The following is a 12636-nucleotide window of genomic DNA, read 5'->3' on the forward strand; positions in this document are numbered from 1 at the left end:
TGCACCACAAAATCGCGACACAGTTCTCGGAATGTGTCCCCATTGTTCAGCGACGAGTGACTGTACATAAAAATAATCCTGTTCAGTGACATATCATGACACAATGGTAATGAGCTCTGATGGCCCCACATGAACCTCAGGGCCGATCTGACCAACACCCAACACCCAACACCCGTCGCACGTCAACTGAACCACGTGCCACCCGCCATGCCGTTCGCGCCTAGGTGCCATCCTGAGGGAGGCAGACGCCTCCTCTTTCCTCCCAGTGGCAGTGGCAGTCTGTGGCCGTGACCTTTTCATTGTCTGCTGAAAAATGTGGAGTCAAGGTGGTGGGATCTGAAGAGAGGGCTTCTTATTCTGTTTCCTAGACAAACCAAAGCAGAGCGGTGGAGATTAAAACCTCAAGCCTGTCTCTCCCCACCGCTCGCCCCGAGTCCTCTGCTAGCACTGTATTCACGTGGTGCCCAATTATTGCCTTACTGTCCCACTTTCTCAAGGGCTTATGGGTTCCCCAAGGGCAGGACGTTCTTTGGTGTAAATTAAAAAAAAAAAAAATTGTGTAGTGAAGAGAGGCCGATGTTTTCTAGCCCTGTGCAGTCTGTGCTGATAAACGGGGGATCACACCTGGTGGAGCGCTGCACGCACGTGTGAGGCTCAGGTGCGCACGGAGACTTCGTGGGTGCAGGGCTGGGGGCCGGGGCTGGGGGCTTGTTGGTGGGACTCCACTGTGTGCACATTCCAATGAGGGTGTCGGTGAGCGTGTCCCCAGACCTGCGGATCAAGCATGCGTTGGCACTCAAGTGTGCAGACCTCCCAAAGTCACCAGTGAGGGGCTGGGGTGAGGCTCCCTGAGAGCCATGAGCCTAGAGCGCAGAGCCTGGGTTCATCCCCAGGAGAGGGGGGGGAGAGAGGGGGGGGAGAGGAATTCACCAGTGAGAATCCGTGACCACCAGTGGTGTCACCCTGGGGACAGTGTGAAGGAGCTGCCCTGTCCCCTACCCGTGTGAGTGCAGGTGCTGGACTGGTGACATGCCCTGGTCTCCGTGGTTCTGCGTGGCGCTGGCCCTGGATCTGCCTCCCTTTCAGGGTCTCCCTGCCCTTTGTGTCTCAGGCTCCTGGGACCCTCACGGGTGGGACTGTGGGTGACCGTGCCACACTTACGTGTCTCGCTGCAGTGCCAGGAGGCGGGGCTCTGTCAAGGAGGCTCTCTGGGAAGTGAGCAGCTGGAGATTAGATTTCACAGGGTCACGGGAGGAAAGCGGGGAGAAGGACCCGGAGCTGGCCAGGGGAGGGCGGGGGGTCGGATCACTGTGAGAACAGTCATGAAGCTCCTGTTGATTGGGCACCTGCCGGGACCCACCCTCACTCTTCATATATTACATCCATTCCTTGTTGTTGTTCAATATCATACAACATGTATTTATATCACAGTAATAATCTCATGGCGTGCTCATAGCGTTTCATATGAGAACAGATCACTTTATATAGAAACCTTACTTTCTCTTATCCATTGAAGGGAGGAGTAAAACGATGCTCAGAGAGGTAAGTTCACCTGCCCACGACCACTCAGCAAGCAGGTGGCAGAGTCAGAATCCCTAACCACTGCGCTACCCACCCCCAAGGCAGGGCTCATCCCGTGGCCTTGGAAGGCAGCAAAGTGTTGTTGTATTGGGCTGTGGTGACGGCTGATGTCTGGAGACTAGATTTCATGGCTCTTATCTGTGCCAGCCTCCCCGCTAGGGGTCTTAATAGTGATGACGATGGCCAGTGCTCTGTGGTTCTCGGCAAGAGCTGGGCCTCCTCTAAACACTGTGACCTGGATTAACTCATTGATCCTGCACCAGCCCTCTGGAGAAGACAGGATCCGTGTGCCCATGAGGCCTTGGGGACAGTGCTGTGCACAGGTTTGTGGAGTTGCTGGGACGTGAGCCCAGGCCGTCTGGCTCCCTGGGCTTTTCTCTGATTCACGGCCCCCGTAATCTCACCCACACGCACAAGGTATAGGAAGAAGCAATACCCACTTGACAGATGAGAAGACTGAGGCTCGGACTCGTGCTCACTCACAGAGCCGCAGCCGTCTCCCCGTCAGCCTCTCTGCGCCGCTGACCCTGTCCTCTCTGGAGAGCTCCTGCAGGGCTGCGCTCAGGCCCCATCCAGCCCTGAGCTCCCAGCCTCTCTCCCTTTCTAGGCTGCCCAGGCAGGTGCCCTGGGATGACAGGCGGGGGCCACCACCCTCGGCGGCCTGGTCAGTGCCTGAGAACCCTGCCTTCCCCATGCAGGGACCCCAAGCCACCCTATGTACTGCAAATGACCTCAAGTCCTGCCTACTGACCATGGTGGCCTTGCCGTGTCAAACACTAGGTGCCAGGCTTTGGGCAAGCTTGCTCTCCTGTGTCCCTGGCCTGGGCCGGGGAGGTCCCCACTGGGGGAAGGTGCCCCCTCCTTCCCTCCCAAGTCCTTATCTTGCACCTTCTCCCTTCCCACGGCTCAGGTGCATAAAACCGCGAGGGGGCCAGCCCTGCCGTGTCACCATGTCCCTCCTGCTCCCGCTGCTGCTGGCCCTGGCCCTGGTGGCTGTCCCGGGTGCCCAGGGCACCTGCCCGGTGCCGGCTGACCTCAAGCGCGAGGATGGGACTCGCACCTGCGCCAAGCTCTACGACAAGAGCGACCCCTACTACGACAACTGCTGCCGGGGCGCCGAGCTCTCGGTGGAGCCGGGCGCCGACCTGCCCTTCCTGCCCTCGGGCTGGGCCAACACGGCGTCCTCGCTGGTGGTGGCGCCGCGCTGCGAGCTCACCGTGTGGTCCCGAGCGGGCAAGGCCGGCAAGACGCGCAAGTTCTCCTCGGGCTCCTACCCGCGCCTGGAGGAGCTGCGCCGTGGGATCTTCGGGGACTGGTCCAACGCCATCTCCGCGCTGTACTGCAGGTGCCCGCGCCGCGGGGCCGCCCCAGCCGCCACCCAGAGACACCAGTCCTGGGTGTCCCCAAGTCCAGGGTCCCCCTGCACCTCACCCCAGCCTGCACCAGGCAGCCCCTGCCCCTTGGATCCCTCAGCAACCTCAACTCAGACCCCGCCCCCCTTCTGGAATGATCCCCCAGATGTGCTCCCCAGGGAGGATCGCCTGGGAGGAGGAGCCCCAGGCCCAGGCCAGCCTCCTGCTGCAGACTGTCACATCTAAAGCTCCCCCGCCCCCTGCAACTCTGGGACTCTCAGGCTTTGAAACCCACCAGCCCTGGAGACCCCAGGACCGTTCCAGGACACCCCTTCCAGCCGCCCTGGCACCCACCTGCACCCCCTAGATCAGCACCAACCCTCAAATCAGTCCCCGAGTCCCCAGCCCAGCCCTGGAGGCCCCTGAGCCCACCCTACACTCAAATACCCAGGCCCCCGACGCTGGCACCTGCTGTGTCACCCCAAAGCAGCCCAGCTGCGCTCCCCAAGAGCCCCTGGACCCCCACCCCAGCCCCCCACCACGCCCTGGACCTGAGCCCTGACAGCCCGGTGACCATTTTGGATTACGTTGCAGGTGCAACTGATCCCGGAGGGTCTCTCACCGCAGCCCCCACCCAGCCCGGGGCCTCAAGACCCTGCAGGAGGGCGCCTTCAGCCCGCCACCCGCCACCCTGTCTGCAATACAGCCCTTGACAAGTTGTCCGTCTGCCATCTGCTTGTGCTTGGGACCCACGTCCACGCAGGACTGGGTGGGACTGTGGGGACAGCGGTTGGTGGCCCAGCCACCAGCTCTGATGTGGAGTTGGGGTGGGACGCAGAGACGCGCGGGAGGAGCCGCGGGAGGAGCTGGCTGGTGGTTGTGCAGTGAAACGTCCCCAGGCTGGGTACAAATCCTGCCCCGAGCCGCTCTGGCCCTCAGGTAGCTGGGACCCTCAGGAGACGGGTCTGGGACACCAGGGGCCTTCAGGGCCCTGGCCACCCCCAACGCAGGCACGGAGGAGCGGTCTGCCAGAGCCTGACCTTGGGGACAAGTGCCCTTGGTGGAGATCTGGGTTTGGAGACCTGGGGGACTAGGGCAGAGACACAGGGATGGTGGGAGGAGGGGCACGGGGACAGCTTGGGCGTGATGACTTGGGAAGAGTCTAGGGGTTCAGAGACAGAGGAGAGGGTGGGAGGGATGTCGCGTGGTCTTACTGGGGAGGAGTGTGAAGAAACCAGAGGTCAGGGTCAGCGCAAAAAGTCCAGGGCTCACGAAGATGCTGGAGGGCCAAGGGCTGGAGGGTGTGCAAAGGAGAAATGAACCGAGGGACGTTCTAGGGAGGGGAGACCAGGGCAGCGCCCAGCATCCCAGGGCACAGGTGGCCATTCATTCACTCAGGAAGTTTATTGAGCACCTACTATCTGACAAGCACTGACTTTGCAAGGAGTGGCCCTGCCTCTGGAGCTCAGAGTGCCAGACATTCAGGGATGTGTGAAGGTTTCGGGGGAGAAGCCAAGGTCGGGGTCAAAGGTCAAGGGGTGCTCCTCCCGGGTCAGCCTGTCACTCCCTGAGCTGCACAGACACGGAGGAGTCGGTCACCCTGGTCCGGCGAAGCCCACCCGGCTCCATGCGGTTCTTGGTCTTGTGCAGGAAGTGGACGAAGCGCACCCCGGGGCCATACTGGCGGAACACGTGGGACACCTGGGCGGTGGGAGGGAGTCCTGGTCAGAGCCCACCTGCTCCCCTCCGCCCGCCCAGCCAGGTCGTGGGGAAGCAGCGTGGGGAAGCAGCGGCTGTCACGCGGGGCGGGGCCAGGCGCCTCACCTGTACCCAGTGGCCAGCGGGGCCACGCCCAGAGCTCCGGGGGGCCACGTGGTGCTGCGCGATGACCGTGCGACGGTCCGCGGCCAGCAGCCACACGTGCAGCTCGTAGACGCACTGGTCCAGTCGGCTGTCCTCGTACCTGCAGGGGGGTCGGGTCTTGGGCTGCCACCAGGTCCCAACAACTGGCGTCCCCTCCCGCACTCAATGCCCGCTCCACCACCCAGTCTGCAGGCCCAGCCTGGACGGCCCTGGCAGCCAAGGGACCAAGGTAGGCCCAAGCCCTGTCCTCAGGGGACTCAGTCCAGGGGGACAGTGACATCTGGTTGGGATGGAAGGGGGGCGCAGGCAGAGGGGTCAGGATGGGACGGGGACCCAGAGCCCCGGGGCAAACCCATGTGACCCAGCAGGGGGTGGTCAGGGAGGCTTCCTCCCAGCCTTGTGCTACTGACTCCTGCAGTCAAGGGAGCCATCCTGGGCCGGGGCTCAGAGGTAGAGCGCTCGCCTGGCACAGGAGGCCGGGGTCCATCCCCAGCACCACATTAAAAAAAATTAATAATAACACCTAAATAAACAAAATAAAGGTATTGTGTCCATCTACAACTAAAAAAAGTCTGTGTGTGTGTGTGTGTGTGTTCATATATATGAATCCACCCCAAGAATAACAGAGAAGCCGGGCACAGTGGCACATGCTTATAACCTAGCAACTATGGAGGCCGAAGCAGGAGGATCACAAGTTAGAGGCCAGCCTTAGCAACTTAGTGAGATCCTGCTCAAAATATGAAAATAAAGGGCTGGGGATGTGGTTCAGGGGTACACTGCCCCTGGGTTCAGTTCCCAGGACCAGAAAGAAAGGAAAAACAATAACAGAGGGGACAAGCATTCATACAAAAAGGAACAGCCTCAAAGAAGCCCAAAGATTTAGGGGCCTGGAAAGGCTGAAACCTGAGAGACTCAGAGAACGGGCCGGAGAGCTGGGCACGATGGGGCCTGCAGCTTGGGACCGGGGGTCAGTGAGGAGCTCAGTGTCGGGGGAGCAGGGGGAGCAGGGGGAGCAGGGGGAGTCTGGGCTCTGGGGGTCCCTGGGCCACCAAGCGCCTGCGCGGGCACGCACCAGTCCATGACGGTGATGTCCGGCTGCTCATCGTCCAGCAGCTCCTCCCACAGGCCCTCGGCCAGGAGGTTCACGCACTGCTGCTTCACCGTCCAGCTGTGGAGGGGGCAGGGGAGGTGGGGTCTGGCACCCGCTGTGACCCCGGCCTCCCAGGCCCTGGGAGGAGGAGACCCACCCGCAGCGGCGCCTGACCGTCTGACTCCCACCGCCCCCTGGAGTCGATGCAAACTGAACCCTTTGTGCAGATGGGAAAACTGAGGCTTAAGATCAAAGTCAAGCAGCAAAGAAGTGGCAGAGCCAGGACCCAACCCAGGCCTGTGCGACTCCAAGCCACTAAGTCCCACCCTCTCATCCACTGCACAGAGCAGGGATGGAGGTAATGGAGGACAGGTGGGGGCTCAGGTGACTCTTCCCATCCCGGGAAAGAGGCTGAGAACAGAAACAGTAACGGTGGAATGGGCTGAGCACCTACTGGGTGCTGGGTGCACCAAGCCAGCTCTGTGCTGCGCGCTTGGCCCCCATCCTCTCTCATGACCAACCCTGTTGACAGCAGGAAAGGAGGCCCAGAGAGGCCAAGTCAGTTTCTGCAGGCTGCCCAGCAGGGAATCTGCGGCAGGCCCCAGAGCCTGCGGCTCACCTGAGGTCGTGCTGGAGCGTCTCTGTTCTAATGTGCCATCCCCGGAAATTGCCTGGCGGTGGAAGAGGCAAGGGTCAGCCGGTTCCTCTGGGGGTCCACCCTCCCCTAGCGGCCGCTGGGAGCACCTACCTAGAGCCTCCAGGGGCTGCCGGGTGGGGCCGGTAGGGGGTGCTGGCTGGTAAATGTTGATCCCTGAAATGCACAAAGGGGGAGCCTCAGGCCAGTCCTTCCGCACCGTCACCTCCCTGCCCCGGGGTGGCACTGGAAGGGCAGGGAGCCGTGACTCAGACCCCGGGAGAGGTCGGTATCCGGAGGGGGATGCGGTGAAACGCGGGGGGAGAGGCACCCAGAGACAGAGACAGGCAGAGGCTGGGACGCCCAGGGAGACGCAGGTGGAGGCAGAGACGCTAGGACGCGGAGATGCGGGGCAGGACAGAGGGACGCAGGGACAGACAAGGACAAGAGAGGAAACGAGAAGGATGAAGAAGGTGGAGGGGGTGGGAACAACAGACGGGGAAACTGAGCCGCCAAGAGGAAGATCCAGACGGTCCGGGTGGCGCGGGTGCAGCGTCCGCACCTTCGGGGTTGGGCGAGCGCAGCAGGTTGCGGTAGAGCGGCCGCCGCACGAGCAGCAGCTTCCAGGTGAGGCGCGGGGGCAGCTGCAGGCGCCCGCCCAGGGGCCTCCACTCGTCCAGCAGCAGCTGCCGCGCGTGGGCCTCCGCGGGCGGCTCGGGCTTCGGGAGCTGCGGGCTCTCGGGGGTGGCTGGTGACAGCGGGGACGGCGGGGACGGCGGGGACGGCGGGGACGGCGGCGGCTCCTGGGGACTCTCGGGCGCGTCAGCCCCCGTCCCGCCGCCGAGCGCGTCGCGGTCCCGCTGCGCCTCCATCGCCCGGGTCTGCGCGACTGTCGCGGCTCCGCGGGGCTCGGGGTTACCTGGGGGCGGCGCTGCGCCCGGCCACCTCCCTCCTCCCGGGTTCCCGCCCCCCACGCCCCGCCCCATTCCCGGGGCCACCTGAGGACCCGCTGGCCGCGGAGAGGGTGTGCCACCTGGGCCGAGCCACCTCGTTAAGGGACCCGGCAGGAGAGGGGCTCCTTGACCCCGACCCCGTCCCCCTCCTGTCCCTCTGCGGTCCCTCCCCTGCGCCCTCGCCCTCGGCCCGCTGTTCTCGGTCCCGGGCAGTAAAGTGAGGCCCAGGGAGGCGCAGAGGCCAAGGTGGGGACCTGGGGAGCCGCAGAGGGGGGCAGGGCGGGGGGCTGGGCTCCCCCCAGGCCAGGGGCGTTGCAGTGGGGGATGGGCGCAGGGGGATGGGCGCTGGGGACCCGGCGGGTGTGGAGGAACCTGTAGGGCCAGGTGCCCAGGGCCACCTCCTGCCACATCCCACGCTGATCAGAAAAGCCAGGCGCAGAGTGGCCCCCCGTGGGGACGGTCACTAGCTGTCCCCACAGTGCCCCTCTTGCAGGTGCTGCTCTAGGCGTTTTGGGTCCATTTCATCTCCCATCAAAGGTGGGGAGGGGGCGCCCCGGACCCCAGTGCAGCCCGGGGAGGTGCTGCTGTTCCTCACTCTGCAGATGAGAAAATAGGGGCCACCCTCCTGGGACTGGTCCCCACCTGTTCCCACGGCACTTCCTGCTCCACATTCCCTTGAGACACAGGGACATGTGCTCAAACTGTCACAGACCGTGACACCCCAGTGATGATGCTCGGGTAATTGAGGGCTGCCTGCGCGCCAGGCGTTCTTCCCGGTCCTGTAGGTGGAGCAACCGGCCTCCACACACACTGTTGGTATGCCCGGGTGCAGACAAGGAAACTGGGGCACAGAGAGGTCAAGTAACTCCCCTAGGTTGCACAGCTGGACCTGGTGAGTCGGGCACACCCTGGAGACTCAGAAGCGCTGCACAGGACACAGAGCCAAATCCACCCCTGGAAGAAACACTGGTTCACCCAGAAGCAGACAGGGGACATGGGGACATTAATGTCCGTCTTGAACTCATTCAGCCTCAGTACAGCTTGCAGAGGCAGCAGCTGTGATAGTGGAACTGAGGCCAGATGGGCGAGGTGACCTGCCTGGGAGACCCCGGAAGTGGCCAGGCCCTGCGGGGGCACATCAGAGGATACGGATGGTAGGCGTGACCCAGGGTGCACCCGGAAGTCCCCAGCAGAACCCATGACACACCCATAGCCAGGAACACTCCCGGCCACCACAGGCACTCAGCGCACCTCGCCCGGGCTGCCCACTCACTGCCGCAGACCTGTCATGGGCAGGAGGACCTCTGCCAAGTGGAGCCAGAATCCAGGGCAGGGAGTGGCCGGGAGCCAGGGACACCATGAGGGAGCGGCCTGAGGAGTCCAGGAGGCGCTGACCCCACCATGCTGCCCACGTCTTGGCCTTCTGGGCCAAGATGTGATCCACCCACCACACGACAGCCCAGTGGGAGGGCACGATAACCACGCCCAGCCAGCCGCTCTCTCACCTGAACCCTCCATGGCTCCCCAGTGCCTTCAGGAGGAGACCCCAGCTCTTTGGATTCAGGCCCTGGATTTCTGGTTCCTCCCTCCGTGATCCGTTCTCTCCATCGCAGGGTGTGCGGTGTTTGGTCCCAGGGATGGAACCCGGGGGCCTAACCACTGAACCACACTCCCAGCCCTTTTATTTTTGAGGCAGGGTCTCGCTTCGCTGCTGGGATTTGGGATACAGGTGTGCGCCACGGCGCCGGCTCCATCCTGGGGTTTTTGCTTGTGACGTTCTTCCTCCTGGAGTGCTCCCCCACCCCGTGCCCCCCATGTCCCCACCCTCAGTGGTTTCCGGATCTTATGGCGAGTCAGATCACCCGGGAAGCTTATTTAAAAGGCCAACTCCTGGGCTCAGGGGTAGAGCGCTCGCCTAGCATGTGCGAGGCCCTGGGTTCAAGCCTCAGCACCACATAAAACTAACTAAATAAAATAAAGGTGTGTGTCCATGAAAAAAGAAAGAAAAAGGCTAGTTCCCAAGCCCCACGCTGGGAATCTGGAAGGGCCTGGAGCCTCTGAGAGACACTTAACTCTGCGGATCAGGCCGGGAGCCCGTGCCCACCTGGAATCCCAGCGGCTTGGGAGGCTGGGGCAGGAAGGTTGCAAGTTGGAGGCCAGCCTCAGCCAGGGTCAGACACTGAGCAACTCAGGGGACCCCGTCTCTATAAAGTACAAAATAGCTGGGGTGTGGCTCAGTGGCCGAGTGCCCCTGAGTTCGACCCCCAGTGCCCCCAAAAAAGATGTGGAAACTGAGGCACGGGGGGGGGTGAAGTACCTGCCCAGGGAATGGCAGGGCTGGGGCCTGGACACTGGCAGTTGGGCCCCAGGGTCTGTGCTCTCGGCTGGGCCAGGGCCCCTGGGGAGGGGCTAGGTTAGGGCCAAGCCCCGCGTTGTCCCTGACACCAGGATGATCCTCCTCCCTGGCGGCTCCCTGTCCTTAAGCCCCTTCGAGGTGTGGCATTTGGTGGCTCTCTCCAGAGGTACTAGGGAGGTCTTCCTGGCCTCTCCCAGTGTCTGGTGGCTGCTGCGCCCTCTGCTTACAGCCCCGTCACTGCAGCCCCTGCCTGTGTGGCCCCTGGGCCTCCCTCCTCTCAGGACACTCAGTGGTCAGTGTGCTGTGGGTCGACCAGATGGCCCAGGACCAGCTCACCCCGAGGTCTCCAGCTCAACTGACCTTTTTCCCAGATTAAGCAGCACTCATGGGTCCCACTGTCCACCCACTGCAGTCGGGGACACTCAGGGGAGAGGGACAAGGCTCGGGCAGGCAGGAGAGCTTAGCTCAATGGTTCTCAAATTTGGGCGCCCGTCAGAGCCCTCAGAGAGCTTGTGGGCTGCTGGCCTCTACCCCGTTCCCCTGATTCCGTGCTCCTGACACTTTGCCTTTTTTTTTTTTTAACTCTGGGGCGGGGATTGACCCTGGGGTGCTTTACCAGTGAGCCCCATCCCCAGCCCTTTTTTTTTTTTATATCAAGACAGGGCCTCACTAAGTTGCTGAGGTTGGCCTCGAACTTGCAATCCTCCTGCCTCAGCCTCCTCATTCACTGGGATTACAGGCATGCGCCACGGCACCCATCGAGAATTTACATTTTAAATGAATTCCCAGGTAATGCTGGTGTGTTGGGCTGGAAGAGGCCCTGGGTTTGACTCCCAGCAACACACACACACACACAACAACAACACAACACGGAGCATTGTGCAGAAGCCCAGGCTGCCTGGAAGTAACGCCTACCATAATCACAGTGTCCTTGGCAAAGGACATTTCTTCTTGAAGCCTTGGATTTCCCCAGGAGTGAGCTTCAGTCCACCCTGGTTCCTGCTGGGGCAGCCCATGCACCCCCTGTCCTGCACACAGTGCTCCATATTTCTTTGCTGCTCCTGGACCCTCCAGCTTCCCTCCTGTCTCAGGGCCTTTGCACATGCTGCCCTCCGCCCGCATGGCCTTCTCCTAGCTGCCTCCACAGCCGCCCTCATCTCCACTCCGACGTCACTTCCTAAGGCACTGCTGGTTGTCCTCACGTACAGGGATGGCCAGGGGTCTTCCCGGGCGAGTCAGACGTCCTAGCTCTGCTTTTCTGTCGCCACACCCCGTCCTTCCTTGCATTTATTATGCTCCAGAAATCCGCGGAGGCCTGGACGTGTTTGCTGGGTCATGATCTGGCTCATCCCGCCAGAATGTCAGTGTCACCAGGGCAGGGCCTGGGCAGGGCCTGGGCAGGGCCTGGGGCAGGTTTGTTCACTCTTTGTCCTGGTCCAGGCTGGTCCAGCGGCTCCGCTTGCTAGGCACAGAGGGCCAGGAGGCCAGGAGGCCAGGAGGCCAGGAGGCCGGGAGGAGAGCGTCCAGTCGGAACCTGGGCCAGCTCCCCCGCTTCCCTGCAGAACCCACGTCACCCCAGAAGCCAGCATGTCCCTAAAACGGAGCCTGCGGGAAGCGGGTGCCCAGGCTTGGGGAGCAGGCCGGGCTCCCACCAGGGCTGCAGGGCAGGAGGCTGCGTTGGAAGGGGCTGGGGTGGGGCAGGGTGGGCTGGGCTGAGTGCTCCGTGTTGGGGTGGCAGGTGGTGAGCTGAGGTCTGTTCCCTTGCCAGCTGTGACAGGGACAGAGATGGGGGGGCGGGCAACAGGGGAGGAAGAGACAGACTCAGAAGGAGCCAGAGCCAGTCAAAGATAGTCTGAGTGCCGGGCGTGGTGGCGCACACCTGGAATCCCAGCGGCATGGGAGGCTGAGGCAGGAGGATGGCAAAGCCAAGGCCAGCCTCAGCAACTTAGCGAGGCCCTAAGCAATTTAGTGAGATCCTGTCTCTAAATAAAAACTAAAAAGGGCTGGGGATGTGGCTCCGTGGTCGAGCATCACTGGGCTCAAAGAGATGAACAGAAAGGGAAAGAGACAGGCTGAGGCATAGAGACAGCAAGAGAGACACGGAGACTGGGGTGGTCAGAGCCAGAGGAGGACCAGAGGATCTGGGATACCCAGAGGCATGACCTGGGGCCCAGGGCAGGTGAGCATCCGGGGAAGTGTAGGTGTGCTGGGTAAATCCATGTGCCAGTGAGATCTCTGCCGTGGTGTCGTTTAGAACAGCAACAGCCACAAGCTCCTTCTGTGTCTGTCAACAGCAGTTTCCATCTGTCCTGGTTCATCTGTTGGGAGGAGTACTACACAGCCACGATCAAGAGCCAGGCTGCTTTTTAGGTACCATCAAGCAACAGCCACCAAGGTGCATTGTTAGGCAGGAAAAAGCAAGACGCAGACGTCCCGGGCAGCATGCTGACCCGCAAAGCCAAGAGAGGGCACTGTTTCCTGTGGGTGCTGCTTTTCTGGAAGGAGACAGCGGACTCTTGTCCCAGTGGCTGTCAGGAGGGGAACTGGGGGCGGGGAGGAGGGGAGGAAGGTCGACTTTGCCATCTGGTGCATTTGGTGCCTTGGGCTTGGGTCACCTGTTCCCCAGCCCCGTGAAGACCTGGTGGAGGGTCAGAGGAAGGGTGGGAAAGAAGCGGGGGAGGACGCCGCCGAGGTCCCGGGACTCCAAAGATGACCCGGGGCTTCTGCAGAAAGACGCTGAGCTGTCCCACCTCCCAGGACGAGCCCCGCTTGTCCCCCAGTCCTGGGCGTCTCCTTGGGCCGCCCCA

At 62.2% G+C, this 12636-nt stretch overlaps 2 protein-coding genes across 2 annotated transcripts; one reads left to right on the forward strand and one right to left on the reverse strand.

Moving 5' to 3' along the window:
• The first annotated feature begins 2531 nt into the window (after positions 1 to 2531).
• Positions 2532 to 3179, forward strand: Sycn (syncollin). The gene has a single exon (XM_076837535.2). The coding sequence runs from the start codon at positions 2532 to 2534 to the stop codon at positions 3177 to 3179; it is 648 nt and encodes a 215-aa protein (XP_076693650.2).
• A 1314-nt stretch (positions 3180 to 4493) lies between these two features.
• Positions 4494 to 7392, reverse strand: Nccrp1 (NCCRP1, F-box associated domain containing). Its single transcript, XM_076839512.2, has 6 exons — positions 7083 to 7392; positions 6635 to 6697; positions 6506 to 6557; positions 5869 to 5964; positions 4758 to 4896; positions 4494 to 4634 (listed from the first exon to the last, which is right to left on the reverse strand). The coding sequence occupies exons 1-6, from the start codon at positions 7390 to 7392 to the stop codon at positions 4494 to 4496; spliced, it is 801 nt and encodes a 266-aa protein (XP_076695627.1).
• Positions 7393 to 12636: the final 5244 nt, after the last annotated feature.

Source organism: Callospermophilus lateralis, chromosome 18 (assembly GCF_048772815.1).
Source record: "Callospermophilus lateralis isolate mCalLat2 chromosome 18, mCalLat2.hap1, whole genome shotgun sequence".
Classification (NCBI taxonomy): Eukaryota; Metazoa; Chordata; class Mammalia; order Rodentia; family Sciuridae; genus Callospermophilus; species Callospermophilus lateralis.

Coding starts and splice junctions, on each gene's coding strand:
- Nccrp1 (XM_076839512.2), bottom strand. CDS start 7,392: ATGGAGGCGCAGCGGGACCGCGACGCGCTCGGCGGCGGGACGGGGGCT. Junction 6,558..6,634: donor GCAGCCCCTGGAGGCTCTAG/GTAGGTGCTCCC, acceptor TTCCACCGCCAG/GCAATTTCCGGGGATGGCAC. Junction 5,965..6,505: donor ACGCTCCAGCACGACCTCAG/GTGAGCCGCAGG, acceptor CCCCCTCCACAG/CTGGACGGTGAAGCAGCAGT.
- Sycn (XM_076837535.2), top strand. CDS start 2,532: ATGTCCCTCCTGCTCCCGCTGCTGCTGGCCCTGGCCCTGGTGGCTGTC.